This window comes from Orbicella faveolata, unplaced genomic scaffold (assembly GCF_042242905.1).
Source record: "Orbicella faveolata isolate gen_17 unplaced genomic scaffold, um_ofav_v1 contig_3, whole genome shotgun sequence".
NCBI lineage: Eukaryota > Metazoa > Cnidaria > Anthozoa > Scleractinia > Merulinidae > Orbicella > Orbicella faveolata.
Window position 1 is genome coordinate 10330001 of NW_028301558.1, and position 14194 is coordinate 10344194.

The following is a 14194-nucleotide window of genomic DNA, read 5'->3' on the forward strand; positions in this document are numbered from 1 at the left end:
ATAAGGATACAGACGTATACTGATCATTATACAGACCTTATACATATACTTCAGTATACATCATTATACCTCTCCGTACACATTATGTATACGGGTTCATTATACCCCCTTATACATGCCATTTCATGCAGTGAAAGAACCTACACTCCCTCCTCCCCCCTCTCTACCTTCTCGTAGGCTTCTTCAAGATTTCCTAGTTGCTATAAAAACAATCGATATAGCTCGAACACCTAAATGATTTTCATTTTTCTTTTGAAACCGTTATATCGGTAAAGAAAGAATAAGCGCAGCGAAATAATTTTATTTCTTGCACGATGTAGGACTCAACCACAAACTGAGCTATTAGCTTCTGTAGAAACATAGGTTGTGCTGTGTCAGCGACAAATGAAGGTCTTTGTCATGCTGAATATCAATTTCAGAGCTGATAATTGACAGCGCTTAATTAACAAATAAAATAGCCTCGACTGTGCTCTGTTCTGTTGTAAAGCACGCAGGAAGCGCTAGCGCACGAAAGAAGTGTAGGGGAAAACACGAGACGTAGTCGAGTGTTTTTCCCCACTTCTTGAGTGTTCTACCGCTTCCTAAATGCTTTACAACAGAAAAGAGCACAGTCGAGGCTTCTTTATTTGTTTTATGATAAAGCATAGATTTCATGCATAGATTTTGTTTCATTTCTAAAAGGTCAGATTTTGAGAGAATTTCGAAATATTAAAAAATTCCTAATTTTCTGAAGAAAGCGTGATTTCGGAAAAAGAATGCATAGTTATGTTTCCAACGTCAACTTTAATCGAAATCCGTCAAAAAAAAAACGCTGGATTTAATAAAAAACTGCGTTTCCTTTAGCATTTAAAGAAACCGGAAGTGCACCCGATATATATTGGAAGTTACCCTATCAGCGCGTGCGCAATTTACACTACCAGCGCACTACAGTAAGATCGAACAAAGCCACACGGAGTTAGTTTTTCGCTCTCTATTGCTCTTGTTTTTCTGTCTTTCTCTTATTTTGTCTTTGCTTGTACTTTTTTTACTTTGCATTTTGTGAAACACAAAGAAAAACATCTAAAATGTAAGCTAATTTGGAAGTTATTGGGTTGTTTTCATTTTCCGCGCTCAGGCTGACGTCAACAAACGGAAGTGAAATTTCACCTCCTTAGCAACGCGCGCGGGCGCGCGCGCACATAAATCGGTTAATGGGCCCTTAAATAGAAACACGACTGGAAGTTTGGGAGGACGAGAAATGCTGTGGGAACACGAGCCGCAGGCGAATGTTTCCACAGCTTTTTCGAGTTCTTCCAAACTTTCACAAGTGTTTCTATAACTCGATAGAAACACGGAGAACATGTTTTCTATTTCTTTTAGAAAACACCGCGACGAAAAAAAGGGAAACAACTTTTTACTTTGATCATCAAAATGTAAATTCTCTTTGCTGGCGCCATCATTACGTCAACATCTCGCGCTAGTTCTGTGTTTCTATCGAGTTATGGAAACACGATTTTTAACCAATCCGAGTGCGTATTTTCGTAGGGCTTTTTTCTAATCATAGCTAAAGTATACTAATGAGATTGCAGAGGAGCTCAAATAGTACCTAATATTATTAATTAGCAGTTTTGAGTTGAAGGCTTAAATTAAATTTGAAACAAAAATATGTTTGTACAAAGAACGACAAAGAACAACACCTTAGATAAATAAATTTAAAAAAAATTATTAATAAATTGACATCAATCACTCCCACAATTAAGTTGTAAGTTGTAAGTTTTTAGAAATCCGGTAAATTGCTGTGAATAGTCTTAGGTTGGGAAGGTGACATTACAATATGAAATGAATTTTTTGTGATACGTAGCAGTCAGCAACGCGTTGCAATATATTGTACGGGATTGTAAGTGATAATGGGGCCGTTTCAGTATACGGGAGAAAATAAGACGTGTCTTCTCTAGGACGCGTCTTTAAAATACGACGCCAACTGTACCGTTTATACGTTCGCGCCCTACATACAGTAAGACGCGAAAATCACGTATAAATGGTTCGCGTCATATTTTTGATACAGCCTCGTATAAATGCAAAGTAACCATTACCAACAATCTGCAACAATGTAAGATGGCGTGTTGGTACAACAACCAGCGCGCTGTCATTTGAGAAGGAAGAGACTTTTTCGGAGCTTTTATTTCAATTTTGAGAAGTCTTCTTTTCCTATGAAGACCATGCTGTTAAAGAATATTCATAAACTCGGCATTGCATACAAAGAATACTACAGAAATCCGAGAGGAGGCAGTAGAGAGGGATCGACGGTGTCTTTGCTGGTGTTTTTGAGCTTACGAAGCCATTTTGTTAGCCAGCAAGAGAGCGGCCAATGACTCGTTGAAAAAAATGTCGTTGTCGTTACGCATGCGCACGTATAGTTCAAGTCTTATTTAGGACGCGAAAGCACATATATCGAGGAAGTTCACGTTTTATTTAAGACGCGGACAAAATAAGAGTAGCTGAAAACCCTGTTCTAAGATAAGACGCGTCTTATTTAAGTTGCGTCTAAAACAAGGCTCGAACGCTTATTTTGTACTATTTATACGATCACTTCGCGTCGTATTTAAGTCGCGCCTTAGATAAGAGTCATAAGATGCGTCTTATTTTCTCCCGTGTAAATGGCCCTATTGTAAATGAAAGTAACCTATTAAACCAGCGTCACGTATTTTTATTATGTAGTTTAATTAGTATTGATATTAGTAATATAATTAAGTAATGTTAATAGCACATATTATTTAAGTGTTTCGTGTCTAACGTATTAAAAAAGAGGCATCAGCGTACAGGAGGTCAATGCTGTAGTGTTCAAATGAAGTGGGCGTGTCCTTTAGTGGCGGTTGAGCGTAGTATCAGTGAAATTAACCCTTGTGACAACTGTCTTGTGACCACCGTCTTTTTATGAAGGCGCTATACCCGGATTCCTTCTGTGATAAGCTCCCATTATAAGCCCCCTAGGACACCATTTGAATCGTTTGTCCACCGTACCCCTTGTTGTAATCTTTACGTAGAAAAGCGGATGTGAATAGTGAAATTCTTGGAGTCGCTAAATTTGTGTCATGTAAACAAATTGTGAAAAGAAGATATTCGCTCTTATAAGACTTCTACTTCTTACTTTTTTTGGCAAAATGGCTTGCGAAAACGCAACTGATTATGATTACAGGCTAGTCGACGGTGAAACGGGTCTCCAAGATACTCTGAGCTCAAACGCAAAATAGTGGAACGGAATACTCTTATAGCGGTTGATTGTGAGGGCGATTCGTTGAGCAGAAAGAGAGCCCTTACCATCATCACAGTTATCTGTGAGCTCAAACGCAAACTAGTGGAAGGGAATACTCTTAAAGCGGTAGATTGTGAGGGCGATTCATTGAACAGAAAGGGAGCGCTTACCATCATCACAGTAGCAACTGAACAGAAAGTCTTCATATTTGATGCGCTGAAACTAGGACAAATCATATTCGGCAGTAAACTGGGCGAAATCCTTGAAGACGAATCTCGTAAGAAGCTGATGTTTGATTGCCGACAAGATTCCGATGCGCTCTGGAATCAGTTTGAGGTGAAACTGAGCGAAGTCTTGGATCTTCAGCTGCTTGAAGTCATCTATCGCCGAGAAAACTCGCTCTCAGGTTCCACGGCCAATACTCCGCAGTTTTCCATCAAGAATATAAAGTGTGGTGGTCGTCGGAACCGTCGCAGTCAGAGAACAGAAAATATATGGCTTTGGTCGCTGCATTGAGTTGTACCTCCAGGACGCAAAGTTAGTCAAAATAAGGAATTAGGGAAAAGAGCTGTTAAGGGAAGATGAGGAAGTGTGGAAAAAGAGACCACTGACGGATGAGCGTATCCAATACTGCATTGTGGATACAATGGCGATGTTTAGGTTGTACAACAAGATGAAAGATGTCAACGGAGGAGAGGAGGCTCGTCTTCGAGTTACATCTGAAAAGCATGTTGATCTGTATCGAGGCAAAACAGAAAGGTCTTTCGATGAGTATGAAACAAATGCGTACCTTTCACTTGACGTCACCCCTGATAAAGGAACTCTAGATTTTCCCGCTGCTGATACTTCTTGTACGCGCTGCCACCGACGATTCCCACGGGAAGAATTCAGTGTAACACAGCTGGGAAAAAGGGAACCGAAATGCATGGTGTGTAAGGAGATAAAGCATCTGGAGGATATACAAAAAAAAACAGAGAGGATAATTGGGAACGCGCTGCCCGTGAAGAAGAAGAATATGTCTACATTCCTGAAGGCATGTCTGATTATGCATGGGTTCATGACCACGAACCTTCAGAGAATTTACCTTGGCAAGACCCTTATGACTCAGGTGATGGCTGGCATTAAAAGCCTCATACGCTATACATGGCCAGACAGAGAGTCACTGGAATTACCTGCAAGCTGATCCCAAAGGACTGTCATACTTTAATCATTGCAAATATTATTAAGAAGACTATCGTGAGATGAACGTAACGGTATGAATCAGGTCTTTTTACTATTATACACCCAGGTTCACCATCATAAAGTTATCTGTGCAGAAAAAATGTTCATAGGTACGTCTTTTACTAGATGTGCGGGTGGTTATCAGTAATCGAACTCATATATTAATCCTCTCACTGAGGAAGCAAGCTACAGGGACTTACTTCCTTGTCAAAATTGATTAGCCCACAAAAGGATGCATTGCGGACCTAAGTATTATGCGCATTATCTTTGATAGTGTCTAAGGGTTTAAGTGCTGGGGCTAAAAAGAGTTTGGATCAGTGCTGACTTTAAAATGAGCCCCCATTTCTCAGACATATTTAGCTTTCAAGCTTTAAAGGGCAATGTAATTAGTTTTTACCTCCTATTATTAACCATCTACCATAGACCTTATTTGCATTTTACATTATAATTACAATATCCCAAGAGACTTGATTTTCACTCGGTGACTGTGGAGACTACTTTGTGTTTCAATGAGCCTAGAATGTCTTGTGGTATTGTAAAGTGTAACTATCTTTGTGCTGTTCAATATGAACTACGATTCCTCATGGAGAGACAGTTCTGTTGTCTGTAATTAGCTAGTACTTTCCTCACCTAGGATTTTTAGACTACATAGAAACAGAGTGATCAATGTTTTAGTAATTCACTCAACCATATACACACCAACAGACACCTGTGGTAGGCAGACACCACTACATACAACAACAAATGTTCAACCACCTATAAGTTGGCACTTCTTCAGAGTGGACAGTTTGTGTTCCCAAGGGTGTCCACGTATGCAAACTTCATTGGGAATTTGAAGTTCAGTAGAGTCCAAACCAAATCAACAAACAACAAATTGATAGTAGTTTATCAATGTAATTTTGTGGTATTACTGATCCATCAAACTGTACAAGAACAAATGAAACGATCGAGTTGGCTTTCTACCGATATTTTTACAAATCCTGAACACTTTGTAAGCATGTTTCTTTTTGTGTTCTTGCATTTCGAATGAGAACATAACTTTTTCGACTCTAAATTTCTTTGGCTTAGCTAATTCAAGTAAACCGCAACTGATAACGCCGGCGGTGTCTACTTAAAATTAAATCAGAACCCTTTTTTGTCGTGAGTAATGTTAAGACTTAGTTACTTACTGTCACTTTGTTTGTTCATTGGCGCTGCATACAAGTAGCGAGCAGTGGGAGATGGGGCTGGGAAGCTTTACCCACCCCCCCCCCCCTCCAGTTTTTTCGGTAAAGAGATAGATTAGTAAAACAGAGAAACATGAAAACAAATAACTACGCAAACATTCTACAGGAATGGATTATTTATGGGAAATCCATGCCAGTCTCTTTATTGGGTAAGGCAAGCACGGATGGGTGCCTTTGATTCTTTTCCTACTGACTAAATTTAAAATCGTACAGTGGCACTTTTCCCACCCGAATAAGTTCTAAGAATTCTACTACAGAAGACAAGAAAGTCAGCCGTTAGTGGTAAACTGATTGTTTATGCCCTGGGGGACATGTGAAACGACATAAATTTCAAATTTTCCTTCGATGCCATTTTACTTAACTTCCTCGGTGGCAGAACCAAGGTTGTCAAGGGAAACACACACACCAGGCAGGGAGAGTTGAAATCGAGACTGGAGAACAATCATATCCTATGAAAGACAGGACTATTACAAGAAGATTTCCATGCTTTGTGTACATTGATTGGATGGCATTTCAGTGCTTTCATGACCTCCAAAGGTTGGCTGCATTCAATTTTGATGTTAATACTTTTTACACTACATTAAATGAGATTTTACTGTCACGCCAGTAAAATATAGTTAATGGAGCGTGACGTACGTTCTGAATGAGCCGTTCATGGCGGCATCACTTTCTATAGAGCTATTGAGCAGTTATATTCCAAAGGTCAACAAACTGTAAGCGTTATTGTAGCTAAACCTAAAACATTGTAGCTTTGTTATCTTCTGAACGTTATAACGTACCATAGCATTGGTGCAAAGCACTAAAGCACTATTCATGTTTAAGATGTTACACGTGTTAGGGTAAGCTGTTCGGTAGTGCAGCCTTTTCTACTGGTTTACAAGCAGACGAACGTCTCCGTATAAAAGCTCGGAAAACTGTTCGGAGTCCATTCTGAGTTCGTCTAAGCAACGTAGCTATTACTTATTGTAAATCTATCGTTTAATTTTTGTGAACCTTCCATGGCTCGCTCTCGCCGCTCGTCGAATACTGCTCGGGTCGCTACCAGAAGTGAGGACCTATCGAAGCTATCCAGCGAGGTCCTCAAACTCCGTCTTCAATCGCTGAATTTGCCCATAACAGGTTCCAAAGTGCAACTCCTCGCCCGGCTCAAGCGAGCATCGACGGGAAAGGCCAGTCAATCTAAACGAAGACCTGGTCGGCCTCAACGCACTCGTCATACGGCGAACAAAACATCCACACAACAGCCGTCCACTACAGCCAGTGAAATCGACGCCACTCAAGGCCGGCGTCTCAGCATTCCGGAGGACAGCGCCCTCTCCGACCGCGCCTCGCTGTCTTCTATTGAGGACATGCTGCAGTCAGATACAGAGGAAGATCTCTTCCATACTAATCACTCTACTGATCAAAGAGACGCCCTCAGTCCAGCGCAGCGTTCTGCCATTGAGGACATTGTATCCCGGTCCGTACACAGCGCTCTGGACGCCGTTCGTACAAACAGCGCCTTCAGCCCAACGCCCTCCAGCCAAACTCTCGCAGCTTCGGGTATGGCGTCTCCTTTGGGTCTGTCGAGGCCAGTGGACCGTAATATGGAGGACAAAATACTCCTGGGTGAGTACGTTGATCTTGCCTTACTCTTACCTGACAACTTGTATCAGTCCCAGGCCCCTGAAATTCAGCTCCGCTTAGACGACTCGTCCTCAGGTCCCCTGGGTTCCCCGGTCACCATGGTTAGGAAAAGAAACCCGTTATAGACTCTTTTCAGAAGTGGCTGGAGGCCTACATGGTGTACATGTTGGTCATTGTAACTGCCTATCCAAGACGGGCCCTTGAGCTGATTAAGTACCAGCAGATAATTAGTCGCGCGGTAACTAAATTCAAGGGTCTTGCTTGGCTTTCCTACGACCAGCAATTTCGTCGCCGTGCCTCTTCCAATTTGTCCCTTCAGTGGGACAAAGTAGACCTGGAGTTATGGACGGTGACCTTCTCGGGCCTAGCTAAGCCCCATTGCGGTATCTGCTCGAGTCCCTATCACGCTGAAGATGTCTGTCCTTCCGCTGACCCCTACAGAAAACAGCGTCGTTCCCAGACGGTGTGCTTTGACTTCAACAAGTCCTCTGGGTGCCGGTCGGCGCCGAAACTACAGCTACCCGCACGTGTGCCGCCGCTGCTACTCAAACGGCCACACCGTCCAAGACTGCCCTCAGCAACAATCCAGTGGCCAAGCCCGGAACGCGGGAGTCCCCAGACCCAGTGAGCGAAGCAACAAGTAAAGTGGAGCAGCAAAGGCGTCATCAGAAGCCATTAGTATCCTCACCTATTGACATTTATCGCTTAGATTTAGAATTAACCGATCACCCAGATCGTAATTTTGTCTTTAATTTGCTAAGTATGCTTAAAGAAGGCGTTCGTATTGGTTATTGTGGGCCGCGTTCAGCCCGGATTTCCCCCAACCTTATATCTGCGACGCAGCACCCTGATGTAGTTTCTGCCAACCTGCAAAAGGAAGTGAACTTAGGACGGGTAGCCGGCCCCTATCCTGCCCCTCCCTTAGCAAATTTCCAGTGTCATCCAGTGGGCGTTATTCCTAAAAAACACTCAAATGACTGGCGAACTATCTATCACCTCTCCTACCCACAGGGAAATAGTATAAATGACCATATTGCCAAGGATCCCTATTCCCTGAGCTATGTTAGGGTAGACGATGCAATTCATATCCTCCAGTCCCTGGGAAAGGGAGCCTTTATGGCTAAGACTGATCTTAAATCAGCCTTTCGCCTTATATCAATCCACCCCGAAGACTGGAACTTACTGGGTATTTTGTGGAAATCTCAATACTATGTGGACATGTACTTACCCTTCGGGCTTCGCAGTGCCCCGTTCATTTTTAATCAGCTCTCCGATGGGCTCGAGTGGATCCTAAAACATAACTATGGTCTCCAGCGGGTCATTCACATCCTGGACGACTTCTTCATCGCTGAAAGTTCTAGATTAGCTTGTCTTACTAGCTTCAGCACTCTTTTACGGGTATTCATGTCACTTAGGGCCCCGGTAGTAGCGTCCAAGACCATAGGCCCCTCCCAAGAAATAGAATTTATGGGGATCGTTTTAGATAGCATTCGCATGGAGGCCCGCTTACCCCAGGACAAACTTTCCAGGACTTATGACTTGCTGACATCCTTTAAGAAACGCCGCTCCGTGCGCCTGGTTGAGTTACAATCACTCATTGGTACTCTCCAGTTTGCATGTAAAGTGGTAGTCCCCGGCAGGACTTTCGTTCAACGCGCCATTACTTTAACTAAGGGTGTCCCTAGTCGTTTGCATCACATCAGGCTTAACAGGGAGTTCTTTAGGGACCTCGATATGTGGAAAGTTTTCCTCTCCAAATGGAACGGGCGCTCCCTTTTTCTTGAGTCCACCACTACCCCTACTCCAGACCTAGAGCTCTACACTGACGCAGCGGGCTCCGTGGGGTTCGGCGGTTATTTTCAGGGAAAGTGGTTCCAAGGGCACTGGCCTCCCCTTATGCTTTTGAACCGAGAACGGGGTATAAGCATTGAGTGGCAAGAACTCTTCCCCATCGTTGTTGCCTGCGCTATATGGCACCCACTTTTCAAGGGAAAACGTCTGCAGTTTTGGTGTGATAATGAATCAGTGGTATCTATCATAAATTCGGGGCATTCAAAAGCTCCCCTTATCATGGAACTGGTCAGAAAGCTTGTTCTCCTATCCATGGAACATAATTTTCTTGTACGGGCCCGTCATGTCCCTGGGGTTTCAAATGAGATTGCTGATGCCCTCTCCCGCTTTCAGATGCAGCGTTTCTGGGCCCTCGCACTCGACGCCGACCAGATTCCTTGTACCATCCCGCCTTCACTAATGACCCTTTGAGAGAGGAAGTGCTCACCTACGCTTCTTGGGGTCTTTCCAAGAACACAAATCGAGCCTACAGCTGTGGGGAAAAACGCTTTTTACAATTCTGTCTGATGAATCGTCTCCTAGGTCCAGACGGGGATGTCCTACCCGCCTCCGAGGGTACTCTTATTTATTTTGCCTCCTATCTCGCTAGAACGGTGCGTCATAGCACAATTAAACTCTATTTAGCAGCTGTTCGCAACCTCCATATCACTGCTGGATACAGTGACCCTCTGAAGGGCAAGCTTCTTCTCCACAAGGTTTTACGCGGTATTCTCCGCTACCAAGGCGAACAGCGTATTCGCCGTTAACCGGTTACCCCTCAGGTTCTCTCGGCAATCCGTCCTGTTCTGCAATCATGGCTTAGCCCCCGGGATTTTTCCATGATCTGGGCCGCATTCAATTTAGCCTTTTTCGCCTTCCTGCGATGCAGTGAATTTACCTACAACAGTGTTCGCAAATTTAGACCGCTTTTTGATCTTTCTACTGATTGTATAGCCTTTCATCCAACCCTGGCACGCCCGCAGCGCATGACGGTGCAGCTAAAATCTTCAAAAACAGATGTTTACAGGCGAGGGCAATCTCTCACCATCGCTCGCACTTCGTCCACCCTTTGCGCGGTCTCGGCTATGCGAGAGTACTTTCTCTTAGCACGGCCGCAACAGGGTCCCTTATTTTACTTCCAGTCAGGTAATTTGCTTACTCGGGGAGCGGTTTCGCACCTTCTACGGGACAGTTCGAGGGTCGCAGGTCTTCCTTACCAGAGTCTCAAGGGCCATAGCTTCCGCATAGGTGCTGCGTCGGTTGCCGCTGCTGCCGGCTTGCCAGACTGGCTTATTAAAGTCATGGGTCGCTGGTCCTCAGACTGTTACCAGCTTTATATAAGAACTCCTCAATCTCCATTAGAGTCAGTAGCTCCCAGGATGGCTAACATTGTTGAACGTTTCTCGCCGAACTAGCTTCTCACCGGCTTCCATGGCTTGGGGGGATGCATTGCCTTGCATGCATCAGTGGCGGTTGTCTGCGCAGCGACTTCCCCCAAGCTTGTTGTTTTTTCATCGCCTTTGAACATCGCTTGCTAACCGATACTCTTGTCCGATCCAGCACGTGCTGTCTGTCATTCAGCTCGTAGTGCTGGGGAGATAAGTGAGGTTGTTTTGTCACGCTATCGCCGGAAGTCGCTTGGGCTAACCAAACGCAAGGCAGTGTTCCCCCATTAACGCCATCACGAGTTGTTTGTATTTGAGTAATAGCTCTGGTTCAATCGCAAGTCGCCACGGTTAACTTACTTTCACTAGGAATAACGACATTAAGTTGTATTGTTTTGAGTTAAATGCGTTAGGTCCTGGTCTATTTTAAAGCAGGACATGGAAATGAACTTAAACGCTGTCTGATAATAACTGTCTAAAAACATCGCTTTTTAAGTGCTAGAAGTTTGTAATTGTTTAACAATAGCTTATTAAAAAACGCACGTTGCTCCTTATGGTAAAATATTTTTCTACTATTGAATAAAAAGATATTAAGTATTTTCGGGGCTTTTTGATCTTTAAAAGTTGGTCAGTTAATCATGGATTTTAAGGGGGTGCTGCAAGCTGCAAGTCAAACTGAGGAAGCGTCCAAGACTGAGTGGGAGGATAAAGTTTATTGCAGACGTCAACCCTCGGTTTTGTAATTATCCTGTAAATCGAAGTCGTTTTTATATGGGAAGGACTCTGATCACTGTTATTTGAACAAAGAAAGAAAATTTTCGATTTTGCGGTACAATTTTAAAGGACCATTAAAGAGAGTCTCTTCCCTCACATGAGGTGTGATATTAAAGTTGATTGCCAGGTACCAAACTGAAAAACTGAAAGGACCAAAAAGTTTCGTTCAATCATCAGATAAAAATAAATATTCGATGCTTTGGAAGCAGGCAAGTGTTTTATAATTCATGACAGACAAGCAGATGGAACAACAGCAGCTTTTATTGTTTCCTGATAAGTCATACAATGAACCAAGTTATTCATGCACACAAGAAATATAAACCTATCACCTATTAAGAAATCGTTTTAGATCTAATGATCAAATCACATAGTGATAGAATGGCACAAGAAACTCAGGCTATAAAATAGCTCACTTAACTCAGGAATCAAGTGACTAATGCCATTTAAAAGCCTTACAAGTACACTCGGTTCTAGTTCTTAACTGGTTTGATTTTCATCTCAGCTCGTTTAGCGGAGTAGCTATGGCCTTTCCATTGATTCCAGTTCACACCTTCCCAGGAAGTAGAATGTCTGCCATGATGATAGAGACCATTCAGATTGGAGTTGAGACAAGAATTGAACCACCAGCCTGCCTTGCAACGCGTGGCACAGCTGCCAGAACTCTTGTCATTGTCGCGATCTTTGGTGGAGAACGCTGAACCACGATGATAGGAAAGAGAGTCGCCAGCAGTTCCTACAAAATCGCATAAAAAGGTAAAATTACAAAATGCAAATAGACATGGTACACTAAAACTCTAAAACACTGCTTAACTCTCTTAAACTGTATATATTACTAGCTGGTTAAATAGTGCTGTCACACAATGGTGACTGCCTAAAACCTATTTTCCAAAATGTGTGAAGAACTTTAACTTCCTATTGGAGAAGAAATGCGTTAAAACACATACCAGAGTATGTTCCAAGACTCAGTTTGTATTTGCTATTCTCACTAGCCACATCAAAGAAATCGTACTCGGCATAAGCTGTTTTGCCAGTGGTGTCTTCAAGATCCACTCGAAGCCTGCTTCGTTGTTTCGTCAGGCGATGAATCTTGTCCAGTCCGAGCCAAAATTCACCGTTCAGATTTCCGAAGCCTCGTTTGTAGTCATCCCAACCGCGGTAGAAATCAACCGAGCCATCCAGTCTCTTCTGGAACACTGTCCACCCCGCACCGGCTGTTGTTTGGTCACAGAACACATCAAAGGCTCCAGCATTATCAGGATCGATGGTATAAACACCGCTTATTCGTTTACCAGCCTTGTAGACTTCAGCACAGTTCTTGTACACTAAAAATGCAAAATAAAGATTCGTTAATGTCTACTCTTGTAAAAGTGCTGGATGAGACAAAGAAGGCAAGCGAAAACCTCACATAAATTATTATTATATGTTAAGTTGCCATTTTCATAATTTTTCATTTTAATTACGATAAAGGCTTTTTAGCTGCTTGGATTCAAACCTTAATGACATTAAGAAATGTAAACAGTTATTTTTTTCTCAAGCTTGACAGTTTTTACGGGTGGAAAAGACAAAAATAGCGAGATAAAAGCAAACATTGTGTGTTGTTTTCCCAAGCACCGTTATATACCTCAAGAGAGGTTCTCTCGCTTACCGTCATCACCTGTTTTGTTTTCTTTCAAGGTTTTGATTTCCTCTCGAATCTCGCCGATCTCCTCCTTTACTTCAAGAAGCAGTGTTTCGATCTTCTTCTTCGGTCCTGCGTAAAAATTGTTGGAAGTATAGACGTTGTGACATTTGGACTGGGTGTTGGAAAGTCCAGAGTTGTTATCATTGTATGTTTCTTTTTGAGAGTTGGCTGCGTTTAGTGAGGGAAGAAGAAACAGCAAATACACCAGGCTCAAAGAAACACCAGAGCTAGCATTCTTATCAGTTTCACAGTTGAACTCGACTCAGCTCAGTGAAAGCAGTCGAATTCTTCCGCTATTGTTGAATGACGTTTTTGAACATTGTTTTTGCGTGGGTCAGTTGTACATGAGTTTTCTCGTTCTAGTGACGCTATTTGTGGAAAGAATATTTGCATACAATGCCCCGAAGAAAGATCCCATCTAATTAGAAAAGTTGTGTTCGCCTTCTTTGTTTCTCATAAATCAAGTTGAATATCTCTCAAGTCCATATAAAATAAAAATATGATCGGGCGATTTGGGTACTGTACTTTACATACCTGTTGCAGTCGTTTTGTTTTCTTTGAAAGACTTAATTTCGTTTCTCATCCGGATTAACTCCTTCTTCACTTCAGTAAGCAAGGTTTCGATCTTCTTGCTCGACCCTGGGTAAAAATTGTTATAATTATACATGTTTTGACAACTGGCCTTCTGCGATGGAGAAACTTGGGATAAGTTAGCGCCTGGCGTTGTTCTCGAGATTGTTGCACTGACAGCGGATAACAAAATGGGTATTACAATCAGACTCCATGGAAAGCCCGCACTATCCATTTTGACAATCCTTGCACTGTCTGGTTACTGATCAGATCTTAATCAGTTCTTACAATATATCTTGTGCAGCGAAGTTTTCCTTTTAAGGAAATATCTGAGAAGAGTTAGGATATGTCTACTAGAGTGTTCAGTTTGCTGAAGGAAATTCAAGCATCGGAAATGCTGAAGGCTGTGGTTGTTTCGTGCACGTGTTTGCGGTCCTTCGTTTTCGATCCCTTCCGAGGATTAGTGCAATGCAGTTGAATTTTCTAGCAATACATTGGGTCGCCACTAAAATTATGCATTGAAAATAAATACGAACTTAGGCTACGAGATACCGAGCGGAAATGTTTAGAGCAAAGAACCTACAATCCCTCCTCCCCCCTCCCTACCTTCTTGTAGGCTTCTTCAAGATTTCTAGTTGCTATAAAATCA

The 14194-nt window shown here is 42.7% G+C and overlaps 1 protein-coding gene and 2 pseudogenes across 3 annotated transcripts; 2 read left to right on the plus strand and 1 right to left on the minus strand.

Moving 5' to 3' along the window:
• Nucleotides 1–3122: 3122 nt before the first annotated feature.
• LOC110065874 (uncharacterized) lies at nucleotides 3123–4465 on the plus strand (annotated as a pseudogene).
• Nucleotides 4466–6559: 2094 nt separating this feature from the next.
• Nucleotides 6560–9505, plus strand: LOC149106329 (uncharacterized; annotated as a pseudogene).
• A 2032-nt stretch (nucleotides 9506–11537) lies between these two features.
• On the minus strand, nucleotides 11538–13833 carry LOC110065869 (microfibril-associated glycoprotein 4-like). Of its 3 annotated transcripts, none has more exons than XM_089298788.1 (4): nucleotides 13510–13833; nucleotides 12949–13044; nucleotides 12239–12616; nucleotides 11538–12027 (listed from the first exon to the last, which is right to left on the minus strand). In XM_089298788.1, the coding sequence occupies exons 1-4, from the start codon at nucleotides 13778–13780 to the stop codon at nucleotides 11765–11767; spliced, it is 1008 nt and encodes a 335-aa protein (XP_089154914.1). In that variant the 5' UTR covers nucleotides 13781–13833; the 3' UTR covers nucleotides 11538–11764. The 3 variants fall into 3 exon arrangements, with proteins under 3 accessions (XP_089154914.1, XP_089154913.1, XP_089154915.1); XM_089298787.1 differs by having other exon boundaries at nucleotides 12940–13044; XM_089298789.1 differs by lacking the exon at nucleotides 12949–13044.
• Between the last annotated feature and the right edge of the window lie 361 nt (nucleotides 13834–14194).